Source organism: Juglans regia, chromosome 6 (assembly GCF_001411555.2).
Source record: "Juglans regia cultivar Chandler chromosome 6, Walnut 2.0, whole genome shotgun sequence".
Taxonomy (NCBI): domain Eukaryota; kingdom Viridiplantae; phylum Streptophyta; class Magnoliopsida; order Fagales; family Juglandaceae; genus Juglans; species Juglans regia.
In genome coordinates, this window is record NC_049906.1 from 12,068,076 (window position 1) to 12,093,384 (window position 25,309).

At 37.3% G+C, this 25,309-nt stretch overlaps 2 protein-coding genes across 2 annotated transcripts; both read left to right on the plus strand.

Annotated features, from left to right (window-relative positions):
- Positions 1–4,472: 4,472 nt before the first annotated feature.
- LOC109002485 (probable 1-acyl-sn-glycerol-3-phosphate acyltransferase 4) lies at positions 4,473–8,321 on the plus strand. Its single transcript, XM_018980261.2, has 4 exons — positions 4,473–4,869; positions 6,131–6,777; positions 7,100–7,230; positions 7,816–8,321. Exons 2-4 carry the CDS (start codon positions 6,203–6,205, stop codon positions 8,262–8,264), a joined length of 1,155 nt encoding a protein of 384 aa, XP_018835806.1. The 5' UTR covers positions 4,473–4,869; positions 6,131–6,202; the 3' UTR covers positions 8,265–8,321.
- Positions 8,322–22,047: 13,726 nt separating this feature from the next.
- On the plus strand, positions 22,048–23,201 carry LOC109002464 (pathogenesis-related thaumatin-like protein 3.5). Its single transcript, XM_018980229.2, has 2 exons — positions 22,048–22,179; positions 22,349–23,201. The coding sequence occupies exons 1-2, from the start codon at positions 22,131–22,133 to the stop codon at positions 23,026–23,028; spliced, it is 729 nt and encodes a 242-aa protein (XP_018835774.1). The 5' UTR covers positions 22,048–22,130; the 3' UTR covers positions 23,029–23,201.
- Positions 23,202–25,309: the final 2,108 nt, after the last annotated feature.

Sequence of the window (25,309 nt, forward strand, 5' to 3'; positions counted from 1 at the left end):
GTTGCCAAGTGGGCTGGGTGTAGGGGCCCACCTAGCACCCCTAGGAGTGAGTTTGATCCGGCTCCTTTATGTACACTTCCACCTAGTCCATCTTCATTCAGCGTGGTATTCGATTGGGTTCTAAAAATGGTTGAGGAGATTTAAGCATGTGATGGGATCTCTTGTGATGGTTATAAAGAGCAATTCAAAGCTCTTCAAATTGTTACTGAATTTGGACATTTCTCAACCTTGAAATCTGCATCAAAGAAAGAAATGGAACTAAGAAGAGTAAAATATTCTATAAATTATGATGTTAAAAGGGGGAATGGAGGGAGGGACAGACTGAAAGGGAGGGGTCTCATTTTTCTTATGACGCCTAAGATCTTCCCTAGGAATTTTAAGGTGATTAATAATTCCAATAAGCATCTTCATATCAAGTCTTTATTGCGTAGTTGGAAGGTTGATATTGTGTGTTTACAAGAAACGAAGTTACCCTTTATTGATAGATGTGTTTTTTGTAGTTTTTGGAGGGTTTGTTTTGTGGGATGGGCTTATTTGAAGTTTATGGGAGGTTCCGGAGGTATCCTCTTAATGTGGGATAAAAGAATGATGGAGTCAATTGAGGAGTGTGATGAAATTTGTTCTATAGCTTGCTCTTTGATGGGTGGGAGTGGACCTATGTAGGTGTTTATGGGCCAAAGCCAGATAGGGAAAGGAGATTTTTGTGGGAAGATTTGACGGGATTGTATTATCTTTGGGTTGTGTTGTGGTGTATGAGTGAGAACTTCAAGTATTTGTTTAGTGGTGGAGGATTTTTCAAACTTTAATTTTTATTTGGATCTTTTGGATCCTCCCTTGTGGGGGTGTCCACATGGTCCAATAGTCCGGATAGGTTAAGACTAGATTGATTTCTTTGTTGGAAAGTTCATTACCTGGAGCAGTGTCAGAAGAGATTGTCTCGCATATGTTCAAATCATTGCCCTATTTTGCTTGATTGGGGTCGTAGGTACTTTAAGTTCGAACATATGTGATTATGAGCAAATGGCTTTGTTAATAAAGTTTGGAGCTGGTAGTCTTCTTATTATTTCAAGGGTAATCTTAGTTTTATTAATGTTGGTAAGCTTAAGGCCTTGAATTTGATTTAAAGAAGTGGGATGTAGAAGTTTATAGGAATATTGAAGCTAGAAGAATTCCCTTATTTAGGATTTGCATGACTTGGAGGTTGCTGCCGATGGAGAATATTTATTTGCGGAAAAAATCAAAGCCTCTTTGTTGGAAAATGAGGATAAATGAACTTAGTTTTTCATAGAATGACTAATTCACATCAACACAACAATGCTATTGAGATGCTTTATTATAATAATTATGTAATTTCATCTCCACCTGAAATTCAGGATTATATTATGCAATATTATGAAAGTCTTCTCACCGAATTAGCAAATTGGAGACCGAGTCTTGATGATTTGGCTTTTAACTTCCTAGATCATAAAAGTGTGAGTTGGTTGGAAAGGCTTTTTAATGAAAATGAGGCTCATCATGTGGTTAGTGGGATGGCAAAAGATAAAGCTTCTAGTCCAAATGGATTTTTGATGATATTTTTCCAAGTTTGTTGAGATATTGTGTAAGAATAAGTGATGTGGGTTTTTCAAAAGTCCTATTCTTTTTAGAAGTTTGAGAAATGTCTCAATGCTACTTTCGTTGCTCTCTTTCCAAAGAAACCTCAGGGCTTTAGAGTTAAAGGACTTTCATCCTATGAATCTTGTGAGTGGAGTTTACTAGATAATTTTGAAGGTACTTGCTAATCATTTGAGTATGGTCATGGAACAAATTATATCTAAGCCCCAAAATGCCTTTTGTTCGGGGGAGACAAATATTTGATTATGTGCTTATTGCTAATGAACGTTTAGATAGTTGAATGAGATAGGGTGTTCCTGATGTTCTTTGTAAGCTTGACATTGAAAAGATGTATGATTATGTGAATTGGTAATTTCTCCTCTATTTGCTTGGGAGACGTGGCTTTAGAAAGAGGTGACGTTTGTAAACTACGCATTGTTTTTATACTTCTCGATTTTCGTTGTACCCTACTGGTTTTTTCATAGCTCTTATGTTTTGAGATAGGATGACCATTTGTCCTTTTTTCTTTTTGTCATTATTATGGAGGTGTTGGGTCGGATGGTGGAGGCCATCGTCGGGGATTTCTTTTTCAGTTTCTTAGTGGAAAATGGTAATAATGGTTCTATCATACTTTCTCATCTTCTTTTTACAAATGATGCTCTTCTTTTTCTATGGTGCAAGGTGTGGTCAAATTCAAGTTCTAAAGGCAATGCTATTATATTTTGAAGTAGTTTTGAGTCTTAAGGTGAATCTTGAAAAGTCTAAGATGATTTCGGTGTGGGTGATGCGAAACATTAATAGCTTGGACTGTTTTTTGTGTTGTAAAATTGCTTTCTTACCAATGAAATATTTAGAACTTTTTGTTCGGAGTGTCTTTTAAGGCTAAAGCTATTTGGGATGGAGTTGTTGAGAAAATTGAAAAAATGTTGGTTGGATAGAAATGGTTGTATTAATCAAAACGGAGTAGAATTAGCTTAATCAAGAGTACCATTTTCAATCTTTCCACTTATTTTCTATCTTTATTTTCATTTCCTTCAATGGTGGCCAATCTGATTGAAAAGTTAATTCGTGCTTTCTTGTGGAGTGGAATGGGAGGGGAAATTAAGTCTCATCTAGTTAGTTAGAATAACGTTTGTTCTCCTATTTTTAATGGAGGTTTGGTGGTTCATAATTTGAGGGTTTTAATAAAGCCTCGCTGGGGAAATGGTTATGGAGAAATCAAGAATCAGTGTCGCTTAAGAGAGAAGTTATTGATCGTAAATATGGAAGTGCATGGAGATTGGTGTTCTAATGAGTATCGGGGTATATGATGTGGGTTTAGGGAAGTTCATTAGCAAGGGTTGGGAGAGTTTTGTAAGCCATGTTAGTTATGTAGTTGGAGAGGAATTTAGGATCCATCTCTAGTTTGATATTTTGTGTGCTAAGCAAGCTCTTAATAGGGTGTTTTCAGCCATCTTTCGTCTGAGTTGTGATTGACATGCCTCAATTTCAGATCTGTTAGTTCGTTCTGATGGTTTTTCTTAGTGAGATATTTATTTTAGTGGAGCCTTATAGGATTAGGAAATTGATGAAGTTTCAACCATTTTTCAATTTTTATATACTTTTAGACTTGGCTGTAATGATGAGAATTCTCATTTCCATTGAAAGTGTATTTGGAGGTCTCACGCTCCTTCTAAAGTCACTTTTTTTCATATAGATTGATTCTTTTGGAAAAATTTTGACAACGAACAATTTGAGAAAACATTGTTTCATTATTATGGACCAGTATTTCATGTGTAAGAAGCATGAGCAATCAATGGATCATTTATTTTTTCATCGTGAGGTGGCAAGGGCATTGTGGGATAAAAAGTTTTGTAGAATTGGTTTGACTTGGGTGATGCCTTTAAGCGTGATAGATCTTCTTATTTGTTGGAACGAGTTTCATGGTTGCTCTCATATGAATGTGGTTTGAAAGATGGTTTCCTTATGTTTTATGTGGTGTATCTGGATGGAAGTGATTGATCGATATTTCAATGATAAGGAGCGCACTTGGAACTACAAAATATTTTTGTGCACAAATTACTATAAAATTCTCTCTCTTACTTACAAAAAATTGCGAATTATTGAGCGCCCAAGCTTACTAAATGGGCCTCTTCTAATGATATCATTGAATCGCATTTTTTATAATTTATGTTGATGCAATTTTCAAACGAAGCTGAAGGCGAACAACACGATTGAATATCCCATGATGATGCTTGGAAGGAGCTACAATGTTTGGATGCTTAAACATGAATTAAATAATAAATAAAATACATAAAATATCAATAAAGAGAGAGACATTGAGATTTAGGTGATTCGACATAAACGCATACGTTCAATGATCTTTTGATTGCGAAATTCACTATATTTGATAATCTTACCGTCTCTCATGCCCTCACTTTGCTCTCAGGAAAAATATGGTTGAAGAAGATATTGTTCCTATAGAAATTGGATAGAAAGAGTATGAAGAGAGTGCCCATATATGTAGAAGTCTCCTCTTTTTATATATGCATTTTTTCTTCCATTTGAGTCATCCCTTACCTTATGTCTTATCTCACATTTTTAGGCGTATTTATGTCACTTTCATCTTTTTACACGTAAGCAAATAACTTTTGACTTTTATCTCTTTACAAATTGGTTTTCTTCAACTTGCTTGCTGGGCTTGGGCCCTTCCATTACTAATGGGCTAGACCTTTGTTGATTTTATAACCAACAGTCTTTTGTATTGCTAGGTCTTTGGGCCTACGAGGTCCACAGTGGAGATGTAAAGTAATCCATTTGATAGGCCCAGTTGGTTTGAAAGTTTAACGATAATGCATGCGGGAACGACATCTGGGGAAGAATCGGTGGGAGAGAGGGAAACGAGGTACTGCTTACGTTTGACCCCAGAGAGCCTTGTCGGTTTACGTCACCCGGACCATTCTTTTCCTTCTTCCTAACCTAACAAATACCCGAGCCAGTACCACCCACCGGAGTAATCCCAACATGTCGGTTTCCCTTTGACTTTTCAATCCGTTGTTGGCCAATCACATCGCTGGCCTCAGTGCGCGTGACCTTGTGCGATTCTCCCTCCACCTCTCCTAGAATCCAAATCCTGGGAGATTTGCATTTCTCTGTTCTATTGGCAGCAGAACTATAACTTATCCTCCTTTATTCATGGAGACTTCCATCCTCTAGAAACGTAATCCCCTATAAAACGAAAAGGAAGATCTCTCCAACCCAAATCACTCTGTTTCTCTCACTCCAATCAGAGTCCAGGTACCAGTGCTCTGTCCTAATTTCCAGATTTTATTACTATCTTATTGAAACTCAAATTTGATATATTTTTTTGTTGTTCACGTTCTTACTCACACCGTATCCGAGTCTCGGAAATGGTATTTGGGATTTAGGGCTTATGTAGTTTTTAGGATTTGGTGACGTTTTTACTCACTGCGTGATGTTAGGGGGAGAGAGAGACAGATGAACCAGAACCAGCGGGGCTGTGAATGAGTGCGAGTACGGAGAGCATGATTAGAGTCTAATGATGAATTTTTTTTTTTTTTTTTTTATAAGTAAATCTAATGATGAATTTTGCTTGAAGGAGGCCTGAATTTAATGATGGGGTTGGTTTCCATAAGTGATTTGGTGGAGTGTAGTTCAGATTGAGAAGTTTTCCCTACCCTCAAGGGTTCATAACTACCGCATGTGTTATTATTAATTAGTTTTTGGAGGGAGCATGTCTTATTTTATATTTGTGCTTAAACGTATTTGCAATTGTTCCGCTTCCTCCCCGCTCTCCCCTTATTGGAATGCATTTATTTTAGCTCTCCGGCACACGTAGTTATTGAGAAGAAAAATATATTGCACCTTCTAAAGATGCTGTGTAATTTCCTCTCCACTTCGGTTCGTGACCTTTTTCTTTGTTTTTTCTTTATTGATGACTCTTGTTGTGACCTTTCTTTAAAGTTAAGATTTGGTATCATGATGGTGGCATGGTTTGGAAGATATCTGATTTATTTTATTGTATGAAGACATGGTTGCATGGCCCAGATTGTTAGGTTACCACATAGTGTTAGGTTACATCTCTGTCCAAACTATAGCATAAGAAGAGAGTAGTTTTGCATTAAGCTTTGATAATCTAATTAGTATTTGGCTGGATCTAATCATTTGAGTCGAGCATCTAGGCCAATGTTGTTTTAACTGTTGTAGTCAGTGACAAACTTATCACATAAAAGTCTCGATCAATTCAAAGTTTAGTGGCCTGCTTCTTTATTAGGGATGAGCTGCATGTAGGTTCGTTTAGCATTATACCAGCTCTCAGCCTTTAACAATAAGTTTGTTTACTATTATTTGGGCAGATAACTTTTGATGCTCTCTTGCAATTGGTTTACATATTCCATCTGGTTGTTTGATCATGAATACAACTTTATACTTCCCTCCTCCCTTTTAAACATGGGTATGGACTGTTTTTGCTTTCAGATAGACATGTCTGTTTTATTGCCCTGATCTTGTCTTTTATTTCTTTTTGCTCAAATTTTAGGAACATCTCAAATAACGTTGGGGTATCACAGCTGTCTTTAGAAGGGAAGTTTTTGAACAGTCACCAAAGGATATGGAAGCTTGCAAGCCGCTCAAATCTGATAATAATAGATTAATGCACCGCCCTTTGACTCCTATTCGGATTTTAAGGGGTCTTCTATGTCTAGTGGTGTTTCTTTCCACCGCCTTCATGTTTTTAGTGTATTTTGCACCTGTGAGTGCTGTTATGTTACGGCTTTTCAGCCTGCATTACAGTAGGAAAGCATCATCCTTCCTCTTTGGCCTGTGGCTGGCTCTATGGCCTTTTCTGTTTGAAAAAATAAACGGGACCAAAGTGGTTTTTTCTGGAGATATGGTTCCAGAAGGGGAGCGTGTTTTGCTTATTGCCAATCACAGAACTGAGGTTGACTGGATGTACTTGTGGGATCTTGCATTGAGGAAAGGGTGTCTGGGCCACATGAAATATATCCTTAAAAGCAGCTTGATGAAACTGCCTGTCTTAGGTTGGGGATTTCACATCTTGGAGTTCATTGCTGTGGAGAGGAAGTGGGAAATTGATGAAGCAATTCTGTGCAATATGCTTTCCACATTTAAGAATCCTCAGGATCCATTATGGCTCGTTCTGTTTCCTGAAGGAACTGATTTTACGTATTACCTCATTATCAACTTTTATATTCTGTTAAATTCCACGTGCAAACATCTTATAAGAAACGAACATATGGTTTTAGGTTCAGTATATGGCTAGTGTGACCTTATGGATCTTAGGTTATCTTATTTTGTCAGGTCATTACAGATCTCTAATATAAGTAATCCATGGCTCCTTTACCCCATGCATCTCTGCTTTTGTGCTGCCCGCATTCATTCTGTTCTAGAACACATATTGAACTTGTCAAACTTTACTTGTCTGTAAGATTTATATTGACACCATTTTAAGACATCTAAACTTTTATTTTTATTCATTCATCTACAGTGAAGAGAAATGCAAGAAGAGTCGAGAATTTGCAGCTGAAGCTAAACTGCCTATGATGTTCAATGTCTTGCTCCCAAAAACTAAGGGCTTCTGCTTTTGCTTGGAAGCACTGCGGGGCTCCTTGAATGCAGGTTCTATTACAAAATTGTCCTTCTCTCTTCCATCCTGCAAAATTTCTGTGTTCAATGGAGGGTTTCCATTGGCACTTCTTTGTAAGTTAATGGTATATTTCTGTAACACAAAAGTTGTCTGTCCTTATGCTCCGCCAGTGGTAATGCCAATTCTTTGCGTGGAGATGTCACTTTTGCGGCCTTTTCTGTTTTATAAAAATTGTGGTTCCTGATTCCTTATGCATTACCATTGGGATTGTAGTAGGTTACAAGGAATGGAAGGAAAATGACTGCTATTAGTAGTAATCATGGACTGTTTTATTCTATAATCATGGTTCCTGTTCCTTTCACATTACCATTGGAACTCTGTCAGTGATTTGTAACTCGTCAAATGAATAGTTAAAATGACTGCTTGCTCATGAAATCATTTGTACGACATCTTGATAATTGAAGCTGCGGGTGGTCTGTCACTTTAGTCAAATTATTTCTTCAAATAAGCTGTTTGCTCATGAAATAATTCTGATGACATAAGCTGTACTTGTTTCTCATTTTTCTCTTCTAGCTTTTTTGAAACTTGATACACCTTCATATATTAATTACCTGCAGTTTATGATGTGACCCTCGCATACAAGCACCAATGCCCTTCCTTTATGGACAATGTGTTTGGCGTGGATCCTTCAGAAGTTCACATTCATGTTCAACGTATCCCAATTGATGAGATTCCAGCAACTGCTAAGGGGGCTGCAGCATGGTTAACGAATAGGTTCAAGCTCAAGGACCAGTTGCTCTCATATTTTAAGGATCAAGGCCATTTCCCCAACCAAGGAACAGAAGAAGAACTTTCTACATTGAAGTGCTTGATAAATTTTACAGTAGTGATTTTTTTTACTATGATATTTGCTTATCTTACCTTTTCTTCATCCATTTGGTTCAAAATGTACGTAGGTTTAGCTTGTGTATATCTTAGTTCTGCTACATACTTCAACATTCAACCTTTACCCATTTTAGGCTTTGTTCAAGCAATGTTTTATTGCAAGAACCACAGCAGTGAATAGTATATTTTTTAAGATAAAATTTCTGGTAATGAATAACCATTTCTTGTGTTTCTTTTATTTTGTTTTGTGAACTGGATTGCTGATTGTTTAAATATCCTGCTGACATTTGAGTGCTTTGGAAGTTCCTTGTACAGTACAAGGCGCATTGTAAGTGAGTATTTGCTGCCTGCCTGGACTTTTAGAATGCACTTTTCTACCAATCATGCTAAGAATACCATCATGTGGTGCCAAGTTGTTGAGGCATGACATGGTGCTCAGGGCTTTAATCTAGAAATTCAGGTAAGGTTTCTGGTACTCTGGCCGGAATCTTTACATTTTCTACTAGCATTTGTTAACCTTGGACTGTTCAATCTTTTAGAGAGATATACAATCGCTCGTAAAGGGTTCAGTTCACATTGGCTGAAAGTACCACATATGTAACACTCAGTTGTATCGAGTGGAGATATGCCTGTCCCAACAAATGAGTTACTGCCTATGATTATTGCTATTAGATTTCATTTGTTGTTGTGGTTTTATGATCTGTTGTCTCCGTCAATTCTTTGATTAATAACGAATATTGATTAATGTTGTCAATTGGACCTACTTGATTATTTTGTTGACATTAATGTGGCTTAACTTATAACTAGTAGTGGCCTAGCCATTTTTTGACCAAAGTTTGATTAAGAAATTCACTTTTATAAATTTAGTTAACCACTTTTCAACAATACCAAATAATAAATTCTCTAAATCTATAACTACTCTAATAAAATATTGATTTTGATATTTTTATTTATTTTAATTCTAATTGTAATTAGAATATCTATCAATTTCTTAATACATGGATTACATTGTATACGTCTTCACGTGATGACTCCTCAAACATACCAATTACCAAAACGTCTTATCAATCTCAGCACAACTGAGATTTACTACTTCTGGAGCCCCCGAGTCAAAATATATAGATAGGTAGAGAAATGGAGAAAACTATAAGATAAAATGATATATTTGAACCGAGATGATTGAAACCCAAAAACCCATTGAAGGTGATCGAAACTCAGAAACCCATCGAAGATGATCTAAACCCAGAAACCCATTTCCCACACAGAGCATCACCATCAACCTAGTTAAAGAGAAGAAGTAAAAACAAAATCAAATACCACAAGAGAATTTGAATCAAATAAAAAAAAACTCCAAATCAAAAACCACGAGAATTCAATTTTCTTAAAAAAAAAAAAAAAAGTCAACAACAGTGTGGCTTATCGGGAGGCGTTCGACAGTGACGATGGGAGACGTCGACGGCATGGCTTACCAGGAGGCGTTCGGCTGAAACTGCTCGATTGAGTTTGGGATTTGGCCGAAATGGTTGAGTTTGGGACACTAGTTTTGTTGTGGAGCTTCGTGCTTTTGGGTTTCTTTTTGCTGGAGTTGTGGAGTTTCGTGTGCGATGAATAGTAGGCAGGAAGAGTAATTTTTTATGCCCAAAATAAGTTTTGTTGTGAAAATAACTTTGGTTAAAAATACTATAGATATATTGAGTCTATTGTAATTAGTTTTTATTCAACCTAGCTAAATTTTGACCAAAGTTTAGCTAAGTTGATTCCAGTACTACTGCTCTTAGATAACCAAATGATGGATTTATGGTTAAAGCTCATTCCCTTGAGGTTTGTTGATTATTTGATGAGGGAAAAGAAAAAGAAGATCATCCAAAATGGGAGGGATAAAGAGTTTTGCTACAAAGAGTTCTGGTGTGCGACACACCACTTATAGTGAGATCCCTTATAAATTTACAAAAATAAAAAAGATGAATCATTTTTACCGGTTAATGTGGAAGGCTTCTACATCAGCGATATTCTGGGTGTACTAAAAAAATGTGTGCTAAATAGATTTTCTTATGGGGAAATTACAGTGAAGAGATGAAATAAATCTTTTGATAATATCAAAATCATATCTATTTATATTCGATAAGAATAATAATCAAATCAAAATTGATGTTTCAATAACTTAATTTGATTATTATCTTTATAAGATTTTATCTCTATTTGAAAATAATTTGTACAAGATTCAGGTAAAGATTGAGCCTCCATGAAAAAGTCACTTTATTATTATTATTATTATTTTTTATATGGTAGGTGAGAGAGTCCACTTTTTTTTTTTACATATGCACACTAAGCATGTACATTACACATAGAATTACTATTTTTTGCTACGACAAAAACAGAGGGAGAGACTATAACGTACGGTACGACCTAAGTAATTGCTTATAGTGTGTGTGGCTGCTGTTTTTATTTTTTGGTCGTGAGAGAGATGTCCAGTACCCAAAAGCATGACCATGTCTGGTTTCAATGCTTACATTTCACTCAAATCGAAATCATCATCCCGTCGCATGCACTGGTTCAATATCTTCTCTCCTATCCTGAATCGAATATGAAATCATTACGGGAGAAATGATATTTATCATTTTTATACCACATATTAACATTTAACTTGTCATTTTTATCATTTTATTTAAATATATATATTGATAATGTGGCGCCCTCAACCTTTACGTGTTATTTTTGTAGAGTTCGTGACACAGGGATGATGACCACACGGATCACGCACTCCAACGACCAGTGCTCAGAGTGTGTACATCATGCAATAAGTGTACAAAATAATATTCGCAGCTGAAAAAGCATAAGGCCTTTCTTTATTAAGTATCAGGATTGTTTAAAAACAGTAAAGTAACTTTACAAGAATTATACAGTCATCCGACAGATAAATTAAAGACAAGAAATAACATAAGGGAAACAAATCTCATAACGCTGAACACTATATCAGCAACTCAACCCTCTAGAGAAGTCGGCCCTTCATGTTCATACTCGGGTATCTGCGTCAGACTCTACGGCACCATAAGACAGGACCGTAGGGTAAAACCAATGTTTTGAATACCGTACCGGACATCGTACCGATCAAGGCACTGGAACGAAATATTTCGGTACCGATACCGTTTCGGGATAGCGTTTCGAAATAACGTTTCGGGATAATAGATATATAAATAAATTATATATATAAATATATATAAAAATTATATTCCAAAATAATAATCTATATATAAATAAATTATATATAAATACATATATATATATAAATTATAAATAGTCTAGTCTGAATTAGGGGTTAAAAAATAAGTTTGTAGTTTGAAAAAATGAAAAAAAAAAAAAAAACACACACAGGCCAAAATATCGGCCGGTACCGGCCGAAATATAGGCCGAAACAGGCCGAAATTTAGTCCGGTACGGTCGGTACCGGCCGGTATTTTAGCCGGTACGGGACAGATATAGTACCTGTACCAGCCGGACGGCTGAAACGAAAAATTTCGGCCGTACCGGCCGGCACGGTACGAAATTTAAAACACTGGATAAAACACCACAATGAGATTATGATATTCAACAAGTAATTAACCAAAACAACATCTAAGAGATTTAAAACACATTAATATAATCACGCGTCCCCATACGGAAAAATATACAAAAAAAAAAACCTCATTCTTTTTTCCCAAAAATACACTTTTAATCACTCACGTCAAAAATATCATTTAACCCAGTCATAACCTTTATTATCAAATTATGCATGCATCACAGTCTCCCATATTGACCATCCGCAAGCCCTGGCTCTCATCGTCTCACCACAGGTAACGTCCATGCATCAGACTTCGTAACGAGCGATGCCCAGTTTCGCGCCCAGCGCCTACATGGCCAAGCATCCTCTAACCTCGCTAGCCAAAAGGTCACAGAATCGGTACGAGAGCGTTACCGTCTCGTCTGTTCCCGTCGTTGCCCTACGACAACTCAGGAGACGTCACATCAGTCTGTTACGCTCCCGAGTGACCAGAGGAGCTCCACTGAGATAATGTCCCATCTCGGTTTGGGGTATTGATACACACACACCAACACAATTAATAACAACAGTCTCAATTCTAAACAGATAATGTGACTTCACAGTACAATTTATTAAAGACAATAAATATGCATTTCAAGAGTTTATTGGAATACATATTAAATATCTCATTTACAAATTCACAATAATTATAAAAATACAGTTTACAACCAACTACACACGTAATCCCGTCCTCCAATCTGGCCCAAGGCCCAACACCAAAACCAACTACAATTACAACCCAACACTTCAACGGCCCAATGCCCAATTTCCAACAAACCAACAGTTTACAATTAAAACAGTTATAATACCAATTTAAATCACTTGAGTCGCAATAGAAAATTACATACAAGAAAACAGAAAAATTCTAGAAGATCATGCGAAAGGGACGTTGCTCAAGGTGGTGGCACAACGGTGGCACACGGCGGAGCTCACGTCGGAGCAGTGCCAAAAATGGGTTTTATCTCACAGGTTGGCTAACATTTACAAGGCGGCTCACGGGGATGGTCAAACAACCAAGGTAAGACACTGTGTGTAGTGATTTACAGTGGTGCAAACGGCAACCAGGCCTAAACCTTTCGAGACAACACAACACAAACTTTAGAATTTAAGATTTCGAGCTTGAGAGAGAGAAAGTAACAAATTTTAGATCCTCAAAAAACTGGAGAACTCAGCCTATTTATAGGCTAAGCATGGCGGTAGCGGGTGGCTGCGTGCCACACGGGTAGAGAGAAGAAAACCGGCAGCACAATCCATGGAGAAGAGAAGGGATGTGGCGCGGCGGCATTGACAGCACATCATGAAGTGCACCACCAGTCAACACGGAGCTGCTCACGGAAAAGGTAAAAGGTGGTGGTGGCCGTGAGGAGCGGCAGCTAGACAGCAAGGCTTCGAAGTCGCTTGCCGAACGACACCGAGAAGAAAGTGGGGGAAGGAGGTGGCGGCTTGTGGCTGAAAGGCATGACAAAGGTCCAACCGGTGTCAGCAGCAAGTGGCACAAGAAGAAACTGAAGGAAGAAGAAGAAAATAGAAGAAACCAGAAAAAAACAAAAAAAATAGAAGAAGGAAAAAGAAGAGTAGTTGCACGGCGCAACAAGAAAAGTGATGAAGCCCTAGAGCTCATCCTCCAAAACGGCGCCGTTTGACAAAAATGAGCTGGGTTCCTAACTTCCACACGGGCTGGGCCCTCTAATCACAAGGTTGGGTTTCAGATGCTACACGGGCTGGGTTCAATAAACGCATGGGCTAGGTTATCACTCACATGGGTTGGGCTTGTTTTGGGCTCTCCTAACTCACACACCCACAGCCCACAAAGAGACACACACACACACACACAACCCAAAAATAAAATATTAACTACACATAAGCCAAAATAAATTACAAAATAAAATAAATTAAAATAACATAAATAAAATAACACCACTAGATAAAATATAAGGAATTAAAACACATGAAATTTTAAGGATCCCACATCCTCCCCCCCTTAAAAGAAATTTCGTCCTCGAAATTGGTAAGTTCTTCATTGATTCCTAAACAAGATACATTACAAAGCTCAACACAAACTTGAGAAAGAAAACAAACATTCAAAACTACCCGAACAAGTAAGGGTAAAACTTCCTCATGTCCACCTCTCTCTCCCACCAAAAAGCCTGAGCCAAAGGATCTCTCCATGATACCATAACTAAAGGTATCGTCTCAGATCTTAATTGTTGTTCCTTTCTGTCCAAGATCTGAGTTGGCACAACTTCATACGTGAGATTAGGCCGGAGTTGAATGCTTCCTGGGTCAACGAAACGTGGCTCTTGCTGTCCAAAGCTCTTCTTCAGTGACGACGCGTGGAAAATATCATGAATCTCTCCAAAATATTCTGGCAAGGCAATACGGTAAGCAACAGGTCCAACCTTCTCCAGAATCTGAAAAGGGCCAACATACATCGGGCTAAGTTTCCCTTTCTTACCAAAACGCTTAACGTCTTTCATTAGAGAGACTTTGAGGTATACCCAATCACCTTCCTCAAATAATAGATATATTCTCCTTGTGTTCGAATAGCTTTTTTAGCGACTTTGCGCTGCTACCATCTTGTCTCTTATAATTTGAACCTGATTCCTCATCTCCTGAACAATTTCTAGTCCAAGTAGGTTCCCTTCACCAACTTCATCCCAAAACAAAGGAGATCTGGACTTCCTCCCATAAAGAGCTTCATAAGGGGTCATTTGAATAGTCGCTTGAAAACTGTTATTATAAGCAAATTCTATAAGCGACAGATGATTTTCTCAACTTCCCTTAAAATCCAAAACACAAGCTCGCAATATATCCTCAAGGGTCTGAATAGTGTGTTCTGATTGGCCGTCAGTTTGAGGATGATAAGCACTGCTAAATTTCAATTTGGTGCCCAAAGCTATCTGCAAACTCTTCCAGAAATGAGACGTGAAACGTGGGTTCCTATCTGACACTATACTTTTGGGTATTCCATGAAGACGTACAATTTCCTTGACATACAACTGAGTCAAACTTCTCAAAGTATTAGTGTTAGAAATAGGTAAAAAAATGGGCACTCTTGATCAACCGATCAATTCACTAGGCGTCCTTGGTAGTCCTATTACAAAGTCCATTGTAATGTCTTCTCATTTCCACTCGGGAATAGGGAGGGGCTGAAGATAGCTAGAAGGCCTCTGATGCTCAGCTTTAACCTGCCGACAAGTTGTACATTTTGCAATAAACAAAGTAATGTCTCTCTTCATTCCTTCCCACCAAAAACTTTTCTTCAAGTCTCGGTACATCTTTGTACTTCCAGGATGAACTGAATAAGGGGCTGCATGGGCCTCAGCCAAGATTCTTTCTTTAAATTTTGAATCTGTAGGAATCACCCTACGATTTCGGAATAAAAGGATGTCATCTTTGCTTAGACTAAAATGCGCGGGTCCTTGTGACTTCTTGACTCTTTCTTTAATATCTAACAACTTAGAGTCATTTTCCTGTAGAGTCTTTAATTCTTCAAAATCAAGAACTCAGATATCAAGTATTGAAGTCAACATCTCTTCCTGCTGCGAACTTTCAGCAAGAAGTCTCCTCATACCAAAAAGAAGAGAGTCTAACCCTGGTGACTCAGCCTCATCAACCGAATAAGACTTCCAACTGAGCGCATCTGCAACCTGATTTGCTTTTCCTAGATGATACTCAATCTCCAACTGATAATCACTGATTAATTCTAACCATCTTCTCTGTCTCATATTAAGATTTTTCTGCGATAAGAGATGTTTAAGACTCTTATGATTAATGTAGATTTCACAAGTCTCCCCATATAAATAGTACTGCCAAATCTTAAGAGCGAAAACCACAACTGCTAACTCCAAATCATGCATGGGATAATTCTTCTCATGATCTTTCAATTGGCGAGATGCATACACCACAACTCTTCCCTCCTGCATAAGAATACATCACAAACCAAATTTGGAAACATCACTAAAAACCACAAACGGCTTATGAGGTTCCGGAAGTGCCAAAACAGGTGTTGTAGTTAACCTTTTCTTCAACTCCTGAAAACTCTTCTCGCATTTGTCGGACCAAACAAACTCCACATTTTTCTTGGTAAGAGTAGTGAGAGGTCCAATCGATCGAGCAAAGTCTTCCACAAACCTGCGATAATAATCGGCGAGTCGTTGAAAGACGTGGCCATGCCAAGACAGCTTCGACTTTACTTGTATCAACTGCTACTCCATCTCGGGACATAACATGACCAAGACATTTAATCTCCTCCAACCAAAATTCACACTTATTCAGATTTGCATAGAGTTGATGTTCACTCAACTTACCCAAAACCAATCGGAGGTGACTGGTGTGCTCTTCTGGTTCTCGAGAATAGACCAATATATCATTAATAAAAACTATCACAAAGGAATCCAAATAGGGTCAGAATACTCTATTCATCATATCCATAAATGCTGCAGGGGCATTGGCTAATCCAAAATGCATCACTTTAAACTCATAATGCCCATACCTAGACCTAAAGGCAGTCTTAGGTATATCCTGATCCTTTATCCTCAATTGATAGTATCCCAGCTTTAAGTCAATCTTTGAAAAAGTAGTTGCGCCTTGGAGTTGATCGAATAAATCATCAATTCGAGGTAGAGGGTACTTATTCTTCATGGTTACCTTATTGAGCTCTCGGTAATCTATATAGATTCTAAGGATACCATCCTTCTTCTTAACAAATAGCACATGTGCTCCTCAAGGTGAATAACTAGGCTGAACAAACCCCTTATCTACCAGTTCCTGCAATTGACTTTTTAGCTCTTTTAACTCCGTTGACACCATTCGGTACGGGGCCTTATGAACTGGTGCCGCACCAGATTCTAGATCGATGGCAAACTCCAAATCACGAACAAGTGGCAAGCCAGGCAAATCATCCACAAACACATCAGAAAACTCCTTCACAATCGGAATATCTGCTAAAGATTTCTTCTCCGAAAGTGCAAACACCACTTGAACCAAGAAGGCATCCACTCCATTTGCTGAGTCTCTCATTGCTTGAATGGCAGATATAACTGCAGGTTTCGAGTTACCTTACTTCCTGCAAACTCTAAATACTTCCCTCCAGGTAATTGGAAACTAACTATCCGACTACGACAATTTATACTGGCAAAATACTGATATAACCAGTCCATTCCTAAAATAATGTCAAACTCAAGTAATTTAAATATTATCAAATCTGCCTTAAGAGTCATTCCACTAATAATCAAAGGACAACTTAGGGTAACCTTTGAACACCACACAGTCTCTCCATTTGGTAACTTCACTACCAAAGACTACGATAAAAGTTTAAAGACTAGGCTGCACATCTGTGCAAAAGTGGTAGATATGAACGACTGAGATGCTCCCGAATCAAACAAGGTGCAAGCATAAAATTTATACAGTCGAACTCTACCTAAAGAGATTAAAACTACTGATGAAATCTATAAATCAAATCACACGGTATAACAATTTCATATGATTGGATAGAAATCTATACATGTGATGACTCCAGCATTTTGGATTTCCGGACCTTCATCATCAACCTCACCAGGGGTCACTACGCACACCCTAGCCTGAACAGTTGGTCTTGGGGTAGTCCTCCCACCACGGTAACCGCCTCGGTTTGCTTCGATCATGGTGGGCAATTGCGGGCAAGGTGTCCCATTTGTCCGCATCTGAAACACTGAATCTCAGATAGACGGCACTTGCCTACATGCGACCTATTGCATTTGCCACATACTGGAGCTCGTCCTCCCATTCGTACCCCGGTGGCCATCTGCGGTCAGGCCCCAGTCCTGGTAGTAAACTTAGGTGCAGACCCGGAACTACTTCATTCTCCAAAATCTCTTCTCTTTTGACCAATCGGAGCGGCAATAGGGTCAATAAACTCCCTCTCTGCAATCGTATCATCCTCCACTAACTGCTGGAAGGTCAGGATTTGCAAACTAGCGACTTGTATACGAGACTCTCGCCGTTGACCCTCCTGAAATCGCTCGATCCACATTTCTTCTGTAGCAATCAAATGCGTAGCAAATTTCTCGAGTTCTATAAACTTACGGGCATACTGCTCTACCGTCATCTCCTCTTGCACTAAATTGTTAAACTCTCGGGCCTTTTGTTTCCTCATAGTGTTCGGGAAGAAACGGTCATTAAATTCATTTTTAAAACGCGCCCAAGATACCGCTGCAATTGATTCTAACTCCATTTCAAGAGCTCCCGCTTGGTCCCCCATCAAGCAGTTGCATCACCTTATAGCAGGTAACTTGCGTATAACACTTTCTGGGTTTAAGTACACCCACAGATCTCAAATGTCTTTTCGAGATCACTAATCCACCTCCTAGCACGAAGTCGGTCCTCTTGTCTGGAAAAAGCAAAGGTTCTATGAGCTAAAAAGCGATCATACGGACAACCGTTCTGTTCCTCCCTTTGTGGAGGCAAATTTTGTTGAAGAAATTCTGTCATACGAGTTAAAAGTTCTAGCCATAACGAGATTCCCATCAATATGAGACAAGTCATCCTCAGGTTCTAGATGTGGATTTCCTGATCGGTCCATCTTTTTGATAAAATGCGTCTTTTAAAACTCGATATTTAATTTAAATAAACAATTTAAAATACAATAAAATTTTGTAGTACTGCACCTAGGTATTTTTACGGTTTTACCCAGAGCCAAACCGCTCTGATACCACCTATGGCGCCCTTGACCCCCACGTGTTATTTTTGTGGAGTTCGTGATACCGAGATGATAACCACACGGATCACGCACTCCAACGACCAGTGCTCAGAGTGTGTGCATCATGCAATAAGTGTACAAAATAATATTCGCATCGGAGAAATAATAAGGTCTTTATTTATTAAGTACCAGAATTGTTCAAAAACAGTAAAGTAACTTTACAAGAATTATACAGTCATCTGACAGATAAATTAAAGACAAGAAATAACATAAGGAAAAAAAATCTCATAATGCTGAACAATATCTCAGCAACTCAAGCCTCTGGCTTAGTCGGCCCCTTAGGTTCATACTCTGACTTTGCGTCAGACTCTACGGCACCATAAGACAGAATCGTATGGTAAAACACCACAATGAGATTATGACATCTTAGCAAGTAATTAACCAAAACAACATCCAAGAGATTTAAAACACATTAATATAATTACGCGTCCCCATATAAATAAATATGCAGAAAAACAAAAACTCATTTCTTTTTCTCAAAAATACACTTTTAATCACTCACGCCAAAATCTCATTTAACCCAGTCATAACCTTTATTATGAAATTATGCATGCACCACGGTCTCCCCTATGGACCGTCCGCACGTCCTGGCTCTCATCGTTTCACCACAGGTAACGTTCGTGCATGAGACTTCGTAACGAGCGATGCCCAGTTTCACGCCTAACGCGTACATGGCCAAGCATCCTCTAACCTGACTAGCCAAAAGGTCACGGAATCGGTACGAGAGTGTTACCGTCTCATCTGTTCCCATCACGTCAGTCTGTTATGCTCCTGAGTGATCAGAGGAACTCTACCGAGATATTGCCTCATCTCAACTTGGGGTTGTGATACACACGCACCAACACAATTAATAATAACAGTCTCAATTCTAAACAGATAACGTGACTTCACAGCACAATTTATTAAAGACGATAAATATGCATTCCAAGAGTTTATTGAAATACATATTAAATATCTCATTTACAAATTCACAATAATTATAAAAATACAATTTACAACTAAATATACGCATAATTCATTCCTCCAATCATGTCCAAGGCCCAACAGATAAGACCATATATTATATATTAATGCTTAGCGTTAAAGACGATAAGTATAATTCCTCTTTCCAATATATGTCGACAATATCATGTCAGATATTGGACATAATGCGTGGTTGGTTGTCATGAAAACCACTCACCTGAAGGACCACTAATGGATCAATTACTCATAATCGGGCTTGTTTAGATAAAACATCATTTGATTAGGTTTTTGTTGGGATAGTGAGAGAGAAACAATGTACTGTACGGTTTTGAATTTGTGTTTTTCCAGTTTTCAAAGTTGAAGGTTTTCAGCACTACTCGACAAAAATGAGGTGTAGAATAGGATCACATCAGGCCTAAGATAAAACACTATTACTATCCAAACAGAACCCTACAATAAATTTTATCTTAATTCAGTTACTTTCACAAGAATCACATTTTTGTTTGTCTTCTTGACTTCATAATTTGTTTTCCAACCCGTTAGGTTATTAGCTGCAACATCATGATTCATGAGTACTGTTAATTAATTTAGGTTTTGTTTAGATAGTAAAAATTATTTCATCTTATCTCATCTTATCATTATAATTTTTTTTAATTTTCACATAAAATATAATAAATAATTCAATTTTTTCAATTTCTAAAATAATAATAATATTAAAAAAATAGAACTTTGCTACTCATTATTCTTACACACTACACTAATTTTTTACTTTTTTTTAAAATATTTTTTTTTAGTTTTATTCTTCTTAAACTTATTGAATTATTCTACTTATTATCTATATACCACACATTGATAAGAGAAAAAAGTAAAATAAAATAAAAGTATAGTATTTAGTATTTGAAGATGATGAATAGAATTTTTCTAAATAATAATATTCAAATAATATTTTATTTAATTTTTAATTTTATATCTAAATTCATTTTTTCTCATTTCAATTCATTATTTAAACGTTGCCTTAATCCCATGATTAGACATTGAAAGAAGCTGTGAACGACTAATCTGTACTACTGCTCTCTTCTTTTTTCACTTTCATGATCCTATTTTAGATTTGATTAAAAGTCTATGTATAATTTCTAGAGAGAGGTCCTATTTCCTTTATGCTTTATGTTTAATCCGTTTGTAGCTAAATTTTATTTGTTTTACGTCATTTTTACATTTTTTTCATGTCTTTAATTTTATCGATTTCTTTTTTATTTATATATTTGGTAATTCTGATTCTTTTTTTTTTCATGGATACTGTTATTGTGTCATCCAACTCTTGCCGCTAGGACAATCTAATTTTTTTGAAAATATTTTTTAATAATTTTAATATTTTAAAATAAAAATACACAAATTTACTAGTAGTAATTTTTTTAAAAGAGAAAAAAAAAAAATTCAAATGTACTAGAGATCAAATTCATTTATTTGATAAGGCCTTCCTAACGGACTAGATCACCTAGTTTATTTGATTTCCAACAAATTCATTTATTTATTGTTGAAATCATATCTAACAAATTTTTAAAGGGTAGTGATGCTACACTCACGAGGATCACCGAGAATCCGCATTGATCATGTAATTTTTTTTTTTGCCTCTTTTCAAACATTTTTTTTAAACACTTTAAAAATTTTAAAAAACAAAAATTCACAAAATTATTATAAAAAACTTACTTAACTATTATGTAAAAAAAGAAAAAGTACAGTCGAAACCCACTCTTAAGAGTAATCTTGGTAGGCGTAGAATTTTCCATTTCTAAATGGCCAAGTAATATTGTTCTATGTTTTTATTAGGTAATAGATGAATTCATATAGTCGTGGAGTAGGAGTAGGAGTAGGCAGCGGGGGCCCGCCCTGCATGGAACCCCCTAGCGGGGGGTGAGCTGACCCTTGAGGGAGGTCAAGACAATACAAATTACTGGATTACCTTGGTCTCTTATGTCAATTTTTATATAGGAAGTCAAGACAATACAATAGTCATATTTAAGCAATGTGAAACTTATTACTAAGTCTCACATTGCTTAAGTATGATTATTATATTGTCTTGACCTCTTATATAAAGATTGACTTAGGAACCAAGACAATACAAAATTCAACTCTAATGAATTTAAATTATTTTGTATTTATAAATTTTAATATAATTTAAATTATATTATAATTTAGAAAAAAAAATTTTTTACAATAGATTGTGGTTGGGTAGGGGGTTTTTTACAGACGGGGGGGGGGGGGGTTGAAAACCCCTACCTTGGGGGGGGGATGCAGGGAAGGGCCAATCCCGCGCAGTACCTTACAAGTATCATCTCTATCGTGGAGTGCATAAACACAATGCAATCATTTTAAAAATAAAATAAAATTTACTATTAAAAAATTATTAATTTTTATATAAATCTTGAATTTATTCAATTTTTTTTTTTTTTTTAGATACGCGAGATTTAAACTTCACATTGTAAACATCATTTGTATTAATTAAAGCCATGGATGTCATCTCATACGTACCAGACAAGTTGGTAGAGCTTCATCCTCGGATCCTCCAGATGTGCACACTGCACATTCCCAATAAAATAACGTTCACGAAAAGAAAATGCGAAATCAATAATGGCGGAGTCTTTCGCCAATCCTACTACAAATACGAAGGCCTCCATTCTGAGTGACAACCACTCTTACCTCCTTTTTCTCTCCATTGATATCTTCTATCTCATAGACACACACACACACCAAAAGTACCACCATTAATAATGGCGATAAGCTCAAAGCTTTTTCATCTTCTCCTTCTATCCTCATTGGGTGACTCCCTCCTTAAGCCCTTCTGAAACCAAAAAAAAAAAGCTTGTTTTTAACTTTAGAAATTAAGACGGTTATTATTTGTTTGTATGATTTTTCAGAATGATGAGTAGTTTCAAGTAGTACTGAAAGAACTAAGTTTTTTCTTTTGCGTGCGATGATGAATTTGCAGGTACTTTGGCTTCAGCTACAGTTTTTACAGTCCAGAATCAATGCCCATACACAGTGTGGCCCGGATTTCTTTCCGGAAATGGGCTCAACCTCGGGGACGGCGGGTTTTCCCTGGCACCTAGCAAATCAGTCCAGCTCACGTCCCCACCTGGCTGGTCCGGGAGGATCTGGGGCCGAACCGGGTGCCACTTCGATGCCTCCGGCAATGGAAAATGCCAAACCGGCGACTGCGGCTCGCTGAAGTGCTCCCTCAGTGGCCAGCCACCCGCCACGTTAGCCGAATTTACCATCGCGTCGAGTCCCTCTGGCATGGATTTCTACGACGTCAGCTTGGTCGACGGGTACAACGTCGGCATGAGCGTCAACGCGACCGGCGGAACCGGTGATTGTCAGTACGCAGGATGTGTCGCCGACTTGAACAGGCACTGCCCTCCCGAGTTGCAGGTGGTCTCCGACTCAGGCTCGGTTGTCGCATGCAAGAGTGCGTGCGCGGCTTTCAACACGGCCGAGTTCTGTTGCACCGGCGGATACTCGACGCCGCAGACTTGCTTGCCGACGCGGTACTCGGAGATATTCAAGAATTCTTGTCCGACGGCATACAGTTACGCCTACGATGATGCTTCAAGCATTCGCACTTGTTCCGGATCGGATTACTTGCTCACGTTTTGCCCAACGTCGTGAGCATTTGCACGTTTTGCCCAACAAAATTGCTTATACATAATTTACAGTTTAATTATAATCTTATACAATGAAATGATGTTAGTTGATTTGGTGAAAAGGAAATGACTTAATATGAATCAGTGCACGTTATTAGCAATATTGAAAAGAGAAATGATTTATACAAGTCTTAAATATATAAGTCTCGTATAGATTATTTATAAAAAAGTGGATCCCACTATTAAAAATGTAAAAAAAAAAAAAAAAATCACTTCCTTTTCGTGCAATCAGTTTTGTTTATAAAGAGTCTGTGTGAGACTTGCACACCTAAGCATTACTTGACCGAAAATTAAGAGAAAATTACTTCATTTATCTTTCGGTGGAGACTACTTTTTTACAAAGGCCGATGAAATACTTGCATAACTAAAGATTACAAGATTGAAAACCAAAGTCCCAGAGTCCTCTCTCTCAAAACCATATACAGATTTCGTACCAAAATATTTTTTGGGAAGAGAAATTTTATGTGACGCAACCTCCACTTAACATTTGATGGTGATTGAAGTATTGGTACATACAATACAAGGTTATATACTCAAAAGTGACTAAATAACCATTGGTACCAAAAGGAAAATACATATCCCAAATTTAACATGTCTTCCAAATTACGTTTATATCCTTCAATTCAACTTAACCCGTCATCCCAAAAGTCATACAAAACTCATATCAATGTGTCATGCTTCAAAAGGTTCCATAGAAAAGAAAAACACCATCTGATCGTTGATTCATTTCCCTAATGTTCACCATCGGTAGTAGAACAAGTTCCAAGTAGAATATGATCAATTCTATTTTATTATCAAAAGTAAGTTCGTATTCAACTATCCTCGACCAGGTTGGTTTATGCCTCTCCATCCTGCTCGAACTCTGTATCTTATCAATACTTCTACTATTCCAATTTAGAAATAGTAGTGGGACTATGTACCATGGTGAGATTCTATGAAATTTCAGTAAGTTATGCTACAAACATACATAGAGATACCATAAACATGATTAAGGTAAACATGAGCATGTATGCATGGACATGAATTTGCAATTCATGGAACTATATTTTTCTCTCATCCAAATTCATTTTTCAAAATTTATAGAACTTTTTAACATCATGACATACATGAAGCATCTTGCATCTTTACTTATACATACATGTCGATACCTCATGGTTCTCTATAAACCATGTGCACCTACTGGTTATCTTCACCATATGTTGATGCCGCCTGTGACCTCGTCTCAAGAGATACTCAGGCTTCACGAAACGTCATTCACCATGAGTACTTTAGAGCACCCACCAACGAGAGTACTCATACCTTCGCTCTGGGACCGTTACGATCTCATTCGAAGTCATTGATTGTTCTTCATCAATCCAATGGATACCACTCCAATTTCCATCAATCCAAAGTGGACATGAGAGTTCCACTAGGATAATTCCCTATCCTAGTAGTGGGTCGTGAAAAAAACTCATTTTTATTACATGACATACACTTCTTTGCATCATTGCATGGACAAGTGATGATGAAATTTAACTATGGCATCACATGTGAATCACTTGAAATAATCAGAACATATACAATAAGCATGGTATGTGAATAGCTTGAAATAATTAGAATATATGCAATGAGCATGAAGCCTTTACACATAAGCGTACTTATATTATCCAAGAGTAAGTTAGAAGTTAACTTACAAACGTTTTGCCAAAAATAAAGTTGTCGTGCTGCAAAAAGTGATATTTAATGTTAGGACTACTTCAAATGTCATATAAAGAAACTTCAAAATCCTAAAAATACAAATTGACCCCTAAGCTTTCAATATTTACAAATTGATCTCAAAACTTATGAAACTTAACAAACATCGTGATACTTCTATGCTAATCTTATTTATGTCCTTAAAAGGATAGTTTCCATAAATTGCACCAAGATCATAAATAAAAACTGAAACCTTGAGTTATAATCGTTCATATCTAAGCATAGGGGAATCATTATAGCTAAACATCACTCATCTTACTCCTAGACATGCTTGACAACCTTACATGCTTGGAATCCAAAGCATGCTTGACAACCTTACTCCTTTGATAATTGATTCACATTCTTAAGTACCTTGATGATTTTTGTTAAACACATAGGTCCACTTTCATTTATAAATCAGACCTAAATCTCCAAGTATTATAGCATACATGAGCATCCAAATCAGATGATTTTACCGACCAAAAGCTTGGCAAAGATATTAATCACACTACAAGAATTCTATTGGTGGCAAG